General features: G+C 39.8%; 1 protein-coding gene across 16 annotated transcripts in view; it reads left to right on the forward strand.

The window, feature by feature from the left end:
- The window catches only part of GRIP1 (glutamate receptor interacting protein 1), a 307,466-nt gene that overhangs the window by 88,521 nt on the left and 203,149 nt on the right, over positions 1–15,796 (forward strand). For 10 of the 16 annotated variants that reach the window (XR_011678613.1, XR_011678614.1, XM_071423484.1 and 7 more), the window contains exon 1: positions 4,668–5,191. The exons of 5 other annotated variants lie outside the window; for them this stretch is intronic. Coding sequence is in view for 9 of the 11 variants with exons in the window: in XM_071423484.1 (XP_071279585.1) it covers positions 5,059–5,191 (133 nt within the window). In the remaining 2 variants the exon portion in view is untranslated. Of the gene's footprint in view, positions 1–4,667; positions 5,192–15,796 lie in introns of those variants that run through there. One more of the 16 variants, XM_071423473.1, reaches the window with a different exon arrangement.

The following is a 15,796-nucleotide window of genomic DNA, read 5'->3' on the forward strand; positions in this document are numbered from 1 at the left end:
GCGTGTGAACAAACATCACTTGAAAAACTAGAAAGTCAGACAAGATGATTCTGTAAGATAAATAAGGGGAATAGTTCCTTTGTTAGTTATTGCTGGTTTTCAAAAACAATGACAGCGGGTTATCAAAGACATCCCTCAGTTGAAGGAGAAACAGAGAAGAAACGATTATTTCTTCCTTTTGAGGCTTGCTGTACCTTTAGGCTCAGGGGTTTGACGGAGGTGGGAAAAAACCCGTTTTCTCTATTCAGTCAACCTCCAAGAGCTGTTTATAATAATCTTAATTTTTGTATTGTCCATGTATGATTCTGTGGGGTTTTTCCACAAGAGTAACCTGAAGCAGGTACATCTCTGCAACTGCCATTGTGTGTTCTCTTCCATAGCTGCCTCCCAATGAGGGGCATTGCTTCCCCCAGCAGAAAACTTTTAGGGCTGCCCAGAGAAGCAGAGGGAGATACAGAAGGGTAGGAGGGTTCATCTGTCTAAACTATTCTTCTTTTAAACACTGAAACATGCTGATTAACAGAGTGCAAAATACTGCCCCAAACTATTAATATTTGGTGCCCATTCCATTCTGTATTTATGATGCAACACATTAGAGAGTCTTGCTTCATGTACAGGCTCTGGTTTCAAAGCATCGTGTTTGCAAGTCCACTCAAATGGAAATACTTGTTAAATATTTACTACCATAGTGGCTTATCCTTGGATACCAAGATGTTTTTTCTGCTGCTTTTTCCAAATACTGGGAAAAGTGCTGTAGAAAAGAAATATGTCACTTGTGAAAGTTTACCAGGATAATTATGTAGCTAATTTTGTGGAAATAAAATGTTAAATATAGATATTTTGCATTATGAGAAACCTAATCTTTGCTCTGGGTAGGGTATAAAGACAAGTTAACGCTTAAATGCTGACATCTGTCTTTTAGAATATTATCCATAGCTGCAAAAGCATGTATGTTTCAGCTCAACTTTGCAAAAAGGACTGTCTTATTTATGTATGTTTTATTATTGCTGTGAGGTCTTTTCCAGTGAGTCACTGACATGAGAGTGATCCAGTTTGATGGAGCTTCTCCTTAATGTAAACAAATTAATTATCAGAATGCAGTATGCAAATATTACCTAATTGGTGCCACTTGGCAAAATTTTTGTTATGCCAGTCATGCTGGAGACAGCATGACAATCCTTGCTTCTTCTAAGGAGTCCCCTTGGAAATGGTAATAGAATTCTTGCTTTGATTGGAGTAGGCAGAAAGGATGAGCCAAAGAGCTTCAGACATATTTACATTGCAACTTTCTCTTGTGGCTTTAAAACACCAGAAAATTGATTCTCCAAATTCTAGTTCAGAGACAGCTTCAGAATATTAACCAACATCTAATTTTATGCCCTCGGGGCATAATTATCCTATTCTCTTTGTCATTAAGGATGAAACTCTTTGTCATCTCTGATGTTTTGCATTTTAAAAATTTGAAAGACAGTGTTTGTTTCTTTCTCTGCTTGTCCTGTCCAATCAATATACCTTTCTGAAACTGCCGTATGCCTCTATTAGTTTCTGCTTTTAAATTTCTTTTCAAGCAGAAGGTTCAAAGAACCATGTTCATGTTCATTAAGAAATTAGTTCTTCTCCACAAGAAGCTGCAGAAGGGTGAATCCTGAGCAATGGGGGAAGCAGTAGTTAAGCTGTTTATTTGGTTTTTTTCCCACTGTGTTTATGAAACTGAGTTATCTGTGTATACCTTTGAAAGTAGGACTATGATTAAATATTTACCGGGATGGCATGAGGAGTAGCTAATGAATGTCTCCAGCATTTTCACCAAACAGTAGCAGTGGTATGTAATGCATATGAAACAAAAATTTTGTTGAGAAATCTTACTAGTGTAGTAAAGCACTTAATGCTCCGATTTGTATTAATATATAACAACAATGTCCTCAGTTAAGGTATTTCCTTTTCTTTAAATTGTCCCAAATACCACAGTATTTTAGGTCAGAGAAAATCCAATCAAAAGCTTAGTTTGCTCTATGTTGTTTTTAAAAATATGTAAAAATTCTGAAATTATGTGTCTGCTGTTTGCATTCATGTAAAAGGGAATGGCTGTATGATTTACATGCTGGCAGGATTGTCAGTTCATGTGTTAGAAACTGCAGGTATGCTTCTGCATCTTTAACGTAGGAGATGGAGCCTGGTTTGTGTGGAGAGTAGTTGGTGGTGGGATAGAGTGAAGTGCAGCAGAGCTTGAACCTCCTCTTCTTATCTGAGGAGAGCTTGTGCTCCCCCTCAAGCCCTTCATACTTTACACACAACATGGCTGGGAGCTATTACCATGAGCACTGGCCAGTAATACCGTTTGGTGCATTATTTTCTGCTTTACTGTAGCAGCCATGTAACTGTGTGATGCACCTCATGAGCACGAGAGAGAAGTCCATTGCACAAGGTAGTAATGTACTTTCCAAAGCTGAAAATTTGCCCAGTCTTACACCAGTTCTCTCTAGACAGTGGTCAGGCAGTTGATGTCCTGCACCTGCTGCTTGTGTTACTACTTCAGATCATTTGGCTGCTCCCATATCTGCTTCTTTGTTGTATTTCTCTTGTTAAGGATTGGCCTGAAGTCTCCCTGGGGTCTGCTGAGGACTAGGGAAACTGCTTCTGCTGCACTATGTTAAGCAACAGAGGCAGTGGAAAAGGTTGGATTTACTTAGTAAAAGCCAAGTGTGTCTGCTTATTCCAGTTTTCAGCTTTCATTTAGAAGACAGTTTAAAAGCCAGAAAGTTTTACATTTTCTCCTTTTTAAAAAGCTTTGTAATTTTTAATTGAATGTAATAATTTAACTTCATGGAGCAGTGATGGCTGCAAGAGTTCTGTCTCGACTGTTACTGACACCTACAAATACTTTTTTCACATCTCTCAGGGAGAGCCCTCAACAGGGGTGACAATCTAACATTTCCTTCTCTGAAAAGAGAGGGTCCTGCCTCTGCTGTAGGCTACATCTTTGGTTTTCATGTTTTGTGACAGTAATGTTTTTGCTGCTTGGTGGCAGAGTGCAGAAAAGATGCAAGTTGAAGCCTTCAAACAGTGATCCCTTCCTAAAGTCATAGGTGAAGTTTCTTTGGCTTTTTAAATTTTGGTAATATGCCTGTAATACTCCTCTAAGGTCTTTACCATTTGCAAGTTGAAAGCTGTGTGATAAAACCAGACTTGTAATGAAACACGACCTCCTTATAGAAGTTTTACTAAAAATAGTTCTGGTGGTGCCCTGGGGGTGTTCATCAGCTAGCGACAGCGACTGCATTTTCACAGCGGGCAAGCAGGGCTGGTGAGGTCAAGGAGGATGAGTCTGTATTCCTGTGGGGAGCTTGGCAGGAGCATCCAGGGATTTTTGAGCTTTTACGGATAAAATGAGCGTGGGTTTGTGACAATATTGTTTTAAAATACCTGGAAAGCTGGAACAAGCCCAAAAAAATTCCAGTTCCATCTTTCAGTGTGAGTGTGTGTTTTAGGATCCCTAGGCATCAGGTCTAGTTGACCTCTACTTATAACTTTCACGTTTCAAAACTAGAAAATCCCAACTTAATACTGATTAATCTCTGCATACTTCTTTTGAAGTGGAATTGGCAAGTTACCATCCTGGTTTTTGCTTTACTTCTTTTCTTCTTTTGAAAACATTGCCCTGGTTTACTCTTTGCAGAATGACTCACTGAAATGTCTGCATCACCAGAAACTAATCCCTGCTCTGCATGCTCTTCCTTTTCCAGATGATGAACCTGTAAAATCTGTTTTACAGGAAGACTTTCTGACTTCCTTATGCTCTTAAGTGCAAAATGGTATCTCTTGGAGCCTGTATGCAAGTGACCATGTTCAGCACATAGTTTGACTGAGGTGACTGCTCAATCCCTAACTTGTGCCAACGGACAGGCGAAGTCCTGCTGGACTAGGGAACGTGAGGACAATTAAAAGCCCCTGACAGATGTCAGCGTGTTAGGAGTCGAGCAGTCACTGCTTTTGTTTTTGTGCAGGAGGGAAACTTCATCAGAAACACGGATGAAATTCCAGCCTTATCTTAGGGAATGCCTGTGGGTTTCAGGCACACAGCGAGAGAAAAAAGCCAGCGCCTTTTCAGGCTTTTTGCTTCTCTCACCCTGCGCAAAAAATATTCTGCCGCACCTTAATTTTAAAGTTTTTTGAACTCTGCTGGGATTTGAAATGAGTATTGTCACAGTGTGCTTGTGATGTTGCTTCCTTTGTTTGCCTATTGCCACAACCCTGGCCAGCTCTGTAGGAGACCTATCTGGGGTGCCTTTTAATGTTTAGATCTAGCAGTGATTAGAATACACTAATGCCCAGTGGGTATATGTGTCATTTTTTAACAGCTGCCGAGCTTTCTCTCTGCTGCTCCAATTAACGTATTCGGCGCACACTTGCCAGTGAGTGGGCTGTGTGTATGGATTAAACCACTTTGCTCTTTATTCATCCAGTGTATGAGATGCCAGAAATGGATTGGCGTGTTTCCTGTTCTTACAACAAATGAAATCAAACGTGCTTCTGAGCCTTTGCCCGGGTAGATATGAGGGCAGCATTTAACTGGCAAATGGAAACCTGTTTTGCTGTGAGATATGGTTCAGTCCATTGACTAACGTCTATCCCCGCCTCCCAGCCCCTCTTCAAATGATGGAGACACAGGATAGGGAGCTCTCAGTGCTGGGCTTCCCCTTGCTGACAAGAAGGTCTCTTCAACTTTGCCCTCCGCTGCTTAATAACAGCTTGAAATCCTGAAATTCTCTTTTTGCTTCAATGCTTTCCTCCTTTATTTATTTTCAGATTGAAATATTCCAGTCAGTAGATTTGATAAAGTGTGTCTCTTTGTGTGTGTCCCTTTTTTTTTAAAAAAAAGACAAAACAATATGCTTCCTAGTCACAGCTGAGATAAGGGAGGGGTTGTTTAATGGTAGCGGAGCGGCTGGTGGGAGCCGCTGCTCTGCTCCGGTGCCTGCGGTTGATTCATGCTGGGACAGCTCTTTGTGAAGCAGAGGGCGAAGGGGGCTGCCGGCTGGGGCTGTGAGTGAGGAGGAGATGGAACGCTTCTTGGGCTTTGTCAAGCAGATACGAAGATCGAGAAGAAGAAAAGGCAAAAAGTACCGGCCGGAGGAGGATTACCACGAGGGCTATGAGGATGTCTACTATTATGCCTCAGAACATTTTCGAAGTAAGTATTTTGCATAACCTCATTTTCCTTTGGCTGCGATAAATGTTATGTTCTTAAGATGTTTAAACTCCAGAAATGCAAGCAGTATTCCTCCCTTGCTAGAACCTGAGCCTCGTGTATGTATTAAAGTCAGTTCCTGTGAGAGCTCTTTCTGGCTCTGCTGCCGATGAACAATACAAAGCATCTGAAGTGGCACAGAAGCTCTCAAAGTAAAGAGGGTCTGTCTGCAGACCCTGGTGAGATTTCAGATGCAGTTAATCCAGTCTGACTGCTGGAAACCTTTTGTTAAAACATTGTTGAGGAGTGAGTAGGGTGGCAGTAGCCCTTGTAGAGTGTCTTTAGAAGGCTGTGTGGATATTTTTAAAGCACTACAGAGGCAGTGAGCACTCATTTGTAAGCTGAAGTTGATGAATAATGTTTGCTATTGAGGGAGAGTCAGTTTACTAAGCCTCTGCTGTGACCTGGTCTTTTCAGTAGTGAGTAAATTGAGTGGGCTGGTTCCTCGCTGCAGGTCCGGGACCGCTGGAGAATTAAGTGGGGATTTTTTTTGCTGGCACTCATGTGATGGCACTCAGCAGCTCTGCCAAAACCAAAATAAACCACCTGCTTAGAAATCCCTGTGCAAAGTGTATGCTGGACCCTGCAGCTTCTTAGAGTTTGTCCTCTGTGCCTGTCAGGTTTTAGAGCTGCCAGACTGCCGTGGTCTTCTGGAGAAGAGGATGTGGCCAGAGGTGCCCACAGAGAGGGTGGGAAGGAGGGAACCACACACAGCCCCTGCCTGGGGTCTTGTGTGGCACCGTCAGGGCAAGGTGGTGCCAGTATGAGCATAATTCAGCCATGAGCAGAAATTGCCTGTTTCTGTTGTTTTGGCCACTGGTTTGGGACCTTTGCAGTGAAGCTGTGCCTTGTTGAGCTGCTGAAGTTAGATGCACTTTTTTGTTGTTCTGTACCATGTGAGTGACTGTCAGTATCTTTTTTCCTTCATTTCCACTTTGCTGAAATAAATAATAAGAACCTTACATTTGTTTTAAGATAGAATGATAAATGTGATTGTGTCTTACAGCACCAGAGAACTGCTATCTTGTGGAAAATTAGGAAACAAGAGTTGTTCTTACTGGCTTTCTCCCAGTGCACCATGCTTGCCTATCTCCTAAAGACAATCAGTGTAGGGTGCTTGGTTGTTTACTGGTCTTCTACTTGATACAAATTTGTTTGCCTTCCATTTTTAAGAAAACATATCATGCTGATAATTTTAAAAAGTACAACTTACCTATGTTGTTAAGAGGGAGTTCTTGCAAGAAGACCTATTTGGGTGGCAATGCAGTAATAATGGGTAACGTAGTGGCATGAAGTCTGCTACACAAAATCTACTACACAAGAACTAAAAATTTTAAATCTGTTTAGCACTGAAAAATTTGAAAGTGATATGTTAGTGAAAGCATGTAACTTCTCCTTGCTTTAATATGTAAATCAAAAGAACGTGTCAAAGCCATATGTCAAAATATTTCCCTAGCTGATTGTTGTTGTTGAAGGTCCTTTAAAGAGGAAAGCAAAGCCCCCACAAAAACTGTCAAATGTAATAAGGGTTTCTTGACTGATGATTAATGAATTATTAACTCTTAACTTAATGTATGGCACTAAGATTGAGCCAAATATCTAACAGTTTTTTCCTTTTCCTCTACTTAGATAATAGAAGAATAGTATATACTTCAGCTTGTGGAGGTCATAAGTATTTCAGACTGGACAAAATGTGTGTCACATTTTGAAGTGATGTTTACAGCAGTGTTCCAGTACTCAGATTGAATTGAACTCAAAATAGCACACAGCCCTATGGAGCTGGATGCACAAAGAGTTAGCTACATCTCACAGTTACTTAAACCAAACAATCACAGGAGATTTGAGCCATGCAGTCTTTATAGAGATAACATCTCAAGCACAATTCCTCCTCAAGTGCTTTTGTCTGGTGTTTCCATGTGCTTTATGTGTCAGTGTTTTGGTTGGATAGGTGTGGTAGTTACTTAAATGTGCAAAATCTGGAAAGATGCTGCTGGTGCTACTACAAATGCACTTGTCAAATTAAATTTCCTGTGTTTGGGACAATGAAATGTTTCATATTTAATTTAATTATGGTCTGGTGTTACACTGTTTACAGTACAAATTTAAAGTAATTGCAGAGCTTTTAATAGCCATTCCTTCTGCAGTCATTTGCTTAAAAGAAATGTGTGCTTGCAGGAAACATTGTATTTATTGTTATGACTTTTAGAATATCAGATCTAATGAACTCAAATGCCTATTGTTCATTCAACTGAGACGGAGCTTTTTTAGATTTACTTTCTCTATGTTGTTAGGCATCCCTTCTCTATCATCATTTATGAGTTATATATCCAATTAGCCAGTACATTTGAAGATTGTCTGAGACAATCACTTTATGAGCTTGTTACTCTCTCTCTTCTTCCCCCATTTGTAATTTGGCTTAGTGTTGCACAGGGAGGCAGAATTAATGGAAAATGCAGAAACTGCATTAGAATAACTGCAGGATCAAACAAAGACAACAAAGTTAAAAACAGAATAGGCCTCTGGGAATCACAGGAAAAAGGTGACTTTAGTTTGTCCTCCACCCAGCTGTGCCTGGATACTGGGATATTTTCGCTCACACTGTTTGGTATACCATCTTTACTCCTCCAAAGCTTTGCCATGGAAGACCATATTAACTGTGATACTGGCACACAGCAGGATGAAGGGAACGTGCAATGCTGCCTAAAGCTCCCTGAGTGAAAAAAGACACCCCAGCTCCTGAGGCAGATGTCTTTTTGTCTTGGATGTTTCATCCACTTGTTTTCAGTTAATGGATAACCTTACTTTGACATGCAGCACCAGCTCTCCTATCTTTCTGAAGTGTCTGTGCTGTGTAATGGTAGAAAAACCAAAGTAACAATTTTGGTACGCAAGCACATATTGACATTAGTAGTGCAGGCATCATACTCATTTCAGTGTGACTTTGCAGTGTGAACATAATGGGTGATAAAATTGCTACCCAACCTACTCAGACAAGTTGGTGCTTCTTTTGTAAAACACTTAAAAAAGCATCATACTTATCTTGAGCAGCATCCTATCACTGCCATTCAACCTGTTCCTTATAACAAGGCTTTGTGTGAAAAAGGCCCTTTTTATATTATTGCAAAGACTGTTTGCAAACCATCAGGAATGCCGGGTAGCAGAATGTGCTGGAATGCTCCCAGAAATGACATAAATCCAATTGCTGAAGTAAGGGTGTTGTGCCAAGACCTTTGAGTTTCAGCCTAGTCTTGGTTTTGGGACCCAGCTCAACTTGGTCACCTCTGACCAGAATAAACACTTCTTCCCACACCCTAAAATGATTTCAGCACTAAGTCTATTTTTCAAAATATTTGGAAGGATTTGGGTTTCTTTCATCTCATTTTGGAACTTCACAGGTTTCATGAAACATGCAGGTCTAGAAGGTGAATGCATCTTGTTAAATTTTGCCTTATTTATGGTACTTCTGATGTCTGTCATCCATCTCCTGAAAGATCTCTTTTTTTTCTCATTGGTGGTTCTTCTGATGACATTCTTCTCAGCGTGGTTCACAGCATAGTCTGTTGCCCTAAAGATTTTACTTTCTGTGTTGCTACAATGACAATATTAAGTAATGATCACAAAAAGCGATGTCTGAAGAATTCTGCTAGTAAGTACCTACTAACCTGAAAGGTCCTATAATTTTAGCCATGACATTAAAATGTTCCATTTAGTCCCCAGGGTCCAAGGAATAACTTTCTTCTATCCTTTGTCAAGGCCTAGTATATGTTGTGTAGCAAGAAGAGTGTTGATATGTTAGACAAAGTAATCTGCCATAGTCTACATCTGCAGTGAAGTCATATATCATTTCCCTCTCTGATGCCATCTATTAATTATTTCAGAATCATCTGGTTCCTCAGTTTAGGACCATCAACCTCTTCAAATTTGTTCTTTAAATAGACGTGATGGTTTTCTACTGATTTGCCCTTCTCCCTCCCTTTGTCATCACTGGAAAGTGAAGGGAAGGTATTTGACTCCTAGCCTAGCAAATACGGTAAAAAAGAAAAAACTGAAGGTTTTTTATGACTCAGAATTGAAAATGTCCTCTTTGTTGACTGAAATCTGGAAATTATTAAAATTAAAATTGTATATATGATACACTTCTCGGGATGGTGTCGGCAGAAAAACTCCACTTGGGCGTTATTCTGCAAGACAGCTCAATGTTATGGTGCAGAAACTCCCACACCATAGCTGCCAAAATGTTAGGAATAAATGTCTTTGCATTTCATACTGGAGGCGATTTTGAAGCTGTATTAAATACATAAGCCAAAACACCAAGGGGAGTGACATGCCAATGGTTTCTTAATGATGTGGTCAGTAGCAACATCACTCTTGTCAAGATTTTCTCCATTTTGTAAATTGGTAAAAATAGTTCTTGTTTGCAGCAATCTCACAGATTTGATTGGGGTTGCAGAAGAGTTAATGATTTTGTGAGTCATGTGGTGCCAAGGTAATTGAGTATCTCTTGCTCAAGCTGTAGAGATGTTAATTGATCCTGAGAATGAGGAATGCAGGACAACTGCTTTTTATTTTACAATGATTGTGTGTTGCTAGTTTGCTGTTAACTGGATGTGCATGTGTGGGGGGGTTGTTCTTCACCTACCACAGATCTCGTCATGTCAGTACAGTAAAATCTCAGCTTTCATAGAAACTAAAGTATTTGTTGAAGCCTACAAGAAAAAAAGGCTTGTAGAGGATATTGCAGGCTTTGAAAACACGTTAAAAATAATATTTAAAAGAAATAACTAAAATTTATTCAAACTTCTTATTTCCTTCATCTTAATAACTGTTTTATGGTTGTTGGAATCTGGAGATTTTCATTAATGGATTTCAGGTCTTGAGTATTTCTGTTTTACAGAAGTATTTCTGTTTTCCACTTTTTTCCTGAGATCTGAATAGCCCCAGTGCCTCAGGTTCATCATGGATGTGGTGCCCATGTCCAGACAGACTCTGTCATCACAGGGCTACCCCCCCCGCCCCGTGTCAGTTTGCAAGTAAGCCACGGTGATAAAGGAAGCTGCTGTGTTTGAGTTTTATTGCTGGGGCAGGCGGTGTCAATTTCCCCATTCAGGGTTTTCTGAATAAAACAAAAGTGGTAGCAAGTGATGTTGTCTCTGCTTCCACTGCTAAGACTTCCCATGTGACAATAGCAATATTTTCCATTTTGGATCAAATTCACACAGTTGTTAGGTAAGGGTCTACCCACATGCTGCTTCTCCTGCTTTTTCATCTTCTTTAACACACATAGGTGTTAAAATTGCTAAAAAAATGTTGGGTTTTTTTAAAGCAATTGGTTATTGCACCTAGTGCAGTTTTATATTTCATGACATCCATCCTCTTGCAGAGAATTGCTTGACTCTTGATGAGGTATGTGTGTGTTTTGGAGATGATCCCATTTATCTACCAGCTTGTACATTGTGGTTGCTAGTGAAAGTGTTCTTTCTGGTGGAAGCCAAGTGGAGGAGAAGAATTACATACTATGCTCATTTTATAGACAAGCAAACTAGTAGGAGTAGGTAAAAAAAGAAGACTGTTAGCAGCTCTTCAGCCTCCCATGAAATTATTTATGTTTTCTAAGCCGATAAGACATATGCATATATTAAAATCTTATTTTACCCCTTTTATGGTTTATATTAGTTAAAACGTGTAAGTCTGGGGATGAGACTTGTGTTTGTAGGTGTTTAGTCTGTTTGAATAGTAGCTTTAGCTGCATTATGTTGTTTATATAATTAAGATATAATAAATTGATGTTGTTCCTTGTGCTGCAGTAGTGTGATACCCAACTACACAGTCTGCTAGTGTGGCACCTAGACCTGAGGCTGTGGGGTTCCCTGCAGGACTGGAGCAATGCGTCTCTTCTTGCCAGGCAGGTGTGTGCTGGTTTTGGTAAAACATTTTCATTATTTGTGAAACAGACCAAAAAAGCCGAATTTTGTTTTTTACTTAAAACTGTCATACAACAGCCAGTTTTAAGTTTGTTAGTAATAGGATTGCTTTTTTAAATGACCCTTTATGGCTCCTCTACAAGTGGCCCTTAGGCTCCTGGGGCAGCACAGAGCATGGATAGTAAAACATTGCTTTGGAGTTACTTGAGGGAAAATAGCTTATTTATTTGAAGGCACTGAAATAATGAGACCTGAGTTATATAATGCTTCGCATGAAGTGGAAACACTTCTCCCTGCGAGCAATTACGAGCGTACAATTTCTTTCATTTTATCTGTGCTATTTTTCTTTCATTTACTTTCCAGTCCTATTCTTTACTGAATAACTAAAGATCCTGATTGTCCCTGCTCAAGAAATTTACTCGTTCTAGGTCTTCCTCTTCTTACAGTGGCTCCCGTTATAATGCTGTACCTTAGTGTTTTAGAGAGTTTGGTACCCTTTATATTTTAGTGTGTCTAGAATATATGATGTTCACATTCAGACAAAGAAATTCAGAGATCTGGGCTTCCTACTTCCTGAAATGATGTGTAAGTCCTTGGTTTTAATCATGGCTTTGTCAGTTTACATCATGAACAAGTAGTGATGCGATTGCTTTTTCCCTGTGGATATTGTGAAGTGAATGAAATACCAGGTTTTATGAACTAAAATTAAAGGGAGAGATAAAAGTAACTACTGAGGTGTCAGTTTAAATATTGGCCTTCAGTTCCAGTGGAAGACTTGAAACAATTAGTAGAATGAAGAAAGAAACAATATAAGTCCCCTGCTGACGAGATTATAAACATTTATTGAATGATTGCTGTGCTTTGTTAGCAGGGCATGACAGGAGCTGTCATTAATCATCATCATGAATATAAACACACCTGTTTACCATAGTTATTATTTCTGTAAGACAAATGTGGTGGCACTCATCATATGTACAGAAATTATTGGGAATGTTGTGTAGTGTTTTTCAGCAGAAAAGCACAGGGGTTGTGCTGTGACTGGGTACTGGGGCTGACGATGACCACACTGCTGATGACCCAGGCACCTTAATGCTACTGATTTTGTTCAGAGGGTTTTCTAGTTACCCTCTGAACCCCAGGAATGATACACAAATCAGCATTCTGAGGACTCATAGTCCAGATTTAAAAAGCAGCAGAACTAAGAGTGCTTCTAGAACTTTTATTTGGCCTCTTAGTAAAGAGCCCTTAATGAAGGACCTGCTCAGTTTTGCTGTAGTGCTGGTGTGGCAGAGGCTGCACCAAATCCCGTCAGGGCTCACCCCCCGTTTTCCTCACTTGAGAGCATGAACTTGCAGATGTCTGGCACCAGTTGCTGTAGCCAAGGGAGGTTTGCTTTGTATATAGAGAAATTACATAAGCCTCATTAGTCTGAAAATCCAGCCATAAGGCATCTCAGACTTCAGCCTTTTCATTCTTGCATACCTTTGATGATAGTCTCCCTGTACTCTGGTTCTCTGCCTATGAGATGGGGTTAATCATTCCTCTCCTTCACAGATATGCTGTGGAAATAAATCAGTGTTTGCCAAGCTAGCAAATGCTACAGTGATGAGCACCACAAAAGAACTTGGGGAGAAATGAATGTCTGTCCAGAGAGAAGGGCTTGAATAGTGGGTGGGAATTAAGGTATGGAATTACACTTTGAGCAATGAGGGGAAAACGAGGTCTGAAACAATTCATCAGGTAGTTAAAATAATTTCTTTTGAGCATTAAATGAAATGAGGTCTCATGCAAGAAGTAGATCAGGTAATTAAAGATTGTGTTGTAATGCATATGCAAAAGGAGGCCAATTTAGAAATTCTTAAATCTGGATCTTGCAGTTTGCTTTTTTAATGGTTTGTGTATGTGTGCACATGCATGCTGTAGAGAACATGGAGCCAACAGTTCCTGGGGTTTAGCATGCCATGGAAATTTCATAGCAACATGTTATGGATATAATATTTGCTGTAAATGAACCAAAATCTCCTTGAAGTTAAGATGCAGAAGTAAATTTTGATGAGTGGCCTTATGATCTGATCACATGTGTATCACTTCAGTGCATTTTGTAGTAACAATCCTTGTGCTGACGCTGTGAGGGAACACTGTGGGCAGCTATGGGACAAAGGAGGGGGGAAGCAGACTGATTTTTTGGCTGTCTCTGGGCACTTTGAACAGATGATAAGAGACACTTGAGGTGACCTATCTTTGGAAAGATTACCATGGGAAGAGCCAAACTTTGGAAATCAAAAAGGAGAAAAGTGATTTAAGACAACTCTGGGGGAAATACTGTTTGAATGAAACTGTGGAAAAGAAAGTGAAATCAAAAGTACACAGTAACGATGTGAAGTATTAACTCGGTAAATTGTTTTCAAGTCTGTTTGCAAATGCTTCCTTTGGGTGTGTTTAACAAGCTCTGTGGCTGCTCAGGTCTATTTTATTTTGGTAACATTGTCCCTCTCCCAGAAAGGTAAAACTCTTCACTTAACAATGCACTCTGTCACTATTCTGTCAGCTGGTAGCATCTCTACTAAAAGAGAAGAGAAAGTATTCACAATGTATTGCAAGTAAATGCAGTAAAAAATGAATGCTATGCAAACATATATTAAATGCATAGACATATACAATTTTTGCCCTTGCTTTCTAGAGGTTGGAGTAGGAAATACTTTAAAGCCCTTATGACCTGCTACCTGCACCCCATTTTAAGGAGCCCAGTGAAGTTGTGTGGTCATCAGTGGATGAGTCACGGCAGTAGCTGCAGGCTGTGATGCCAGCTGTATTAGCACCGAATGCTGGGAAATCAAAAGAGATGTTTGCCACACTGTCTGATACGGACATTGCATCTGACAGCCCAGTTTAGGGAAATGAGAAAATGCTTCTGAAGGAAAGTTGGGAGAGAGCCTGGATCTATGGCAGAGCACTGCCAGCAGCAGCAGCAGCAGTGCTCAGGTCAGTTGTCAGTAAATCTAAATACGTCTGGTGGCATTTACAGTTTGGAAGGCAGGAATGCGGATTTTCCATTGTGTGGTGGTAGAATGTCACGTGGCTTGTCATGAAAATGCTACGCTCCCTTTCATTGCTAAAAGGAGACCAGAATGAAATCTGAAGTGAAGAAACCAAAACTGTTCAGGCTGGTGGTTTTAGCTGCCCATCAGTAATTAAGTAGAGTGCAGTGTGGTGGTGAAACTCTGAAATCCCCATGAATTTAATGCTATTTTGGTTGTCTCTGGAATGCTCCTTCTGTAGCTTGACCCATATTTCACCTGGGCTTCACAGATTTGCAGAGGAGTTACACCAGCATCCCCAGCACTTCTAAATCTGTAGGCATTCACTTCTGCCATATCCTGGCAGGAAAAAAGAGAGAAGTTTTCTGAAGCTTAGCTTAATTATGATTTACCTATGCTTTTCTTGGTTTACACTAAGCATCTCACAAAAATAGAAGTGTATTTACGAATGTGATAGGTTTTGAAAACAATCAGCTGCTCTCCCAGCTGTTATGCGTCTTAGCTGGCTTCTTCAGGCAGGGAATACCCAGCCCTGTCCTACAGGAGAACAGAGAGGACGAGGTTTGTCTGCTGGAAGAGCACAACCATTCCTTTAAAATACTGCCACTCCCAAGCATATCACAAGGGATGGAGAATGCACTGAACAGTTTTGTATTGTAACTGGTACTTGATTTATGTGTTGCAATTCAGTGTTCATGTTTTGTTCTTGGGTAGGTAGAAAATAGTGCTCCTTTCTAGTTTATTTTGGGTTTTTTGGTATCTTTTTTTTCTTCACTACTCCTTTGAACTCAAGCTCTTATAAGAATATGAAAGGCTGTGGATTTTATAGGGCAGATTGTGTCATGCAAATTGTTTCCACAGACTGAGCAAAACTGTTGAAGGCTGTTCTAGTTACAGCCTGGAGTTTGTGGCCCTTTGTCTTGTGCAGATAATTGAGCTTTTTACAGCCACATGTCCATTCACAATAGGTTGTTTTCTTCCTTTTAGATAGTGAAAGAAGTTTATTAGCTGTTGGTTTAAGTCCCTTACAAAAATGTTGCTCACGGCATAATTATTAAGGAGGTTACATCAGTGTGAGTAGAGGAGCAGGCCAAGGTAACACACTGCTCCATGGATGAAAAAAGGTTTAATATATGGAAAATGCTCAAATTTTCTTTCTCAAAAAATTGCAATTAGGACAATTTAAAAAACTCTGGGAAAGCAATTTTTTGGCATTAATTCTTACACAAGAATCTTCTTTAATATGTTGGCATTCCATGCACTAGTAAAATGTTGGTGGATTTTCAGGTAAAGAAAATGTAGTTTTGGTGAGGGAGCTCTTATTTTGTGATAAAATGTCTTTTAAGTCTTGATGACTTGGTAACTATGTCTTATATGATTAATTAATGGATGGTTAATAGCAACAGCTTTAGGCCTTAGTTTTATGTAAACTACAACCAGCTGATAGGGACATGTTCAAATAAGGAGAAAAATGAAAGTTGATTTTGAGTAACCTTCAGAAGGTGATTAATAACCACTTAGGATCACTTCCACTCATTTCAACTATTCTATAAATAGTTAAAATTGTTTTTGAAATTAATGGTAATATT

This window comes from Agelaius tricolor, unplaced genomic scaffold (assembly GCF_023055355.1).
Source record: "Agelaius tricolor isolate 1412-34295 unplaced genomic scaffold, bAgeTri1.0.p SCAF_3, whole genome shotgun sequence".
Classification (NCBI taxonomy): Eukaryota; Metazoa; Chordata; class Aves; order Passeriformes; family Icteridae; genus Agelaius; species Agelaius tricolor.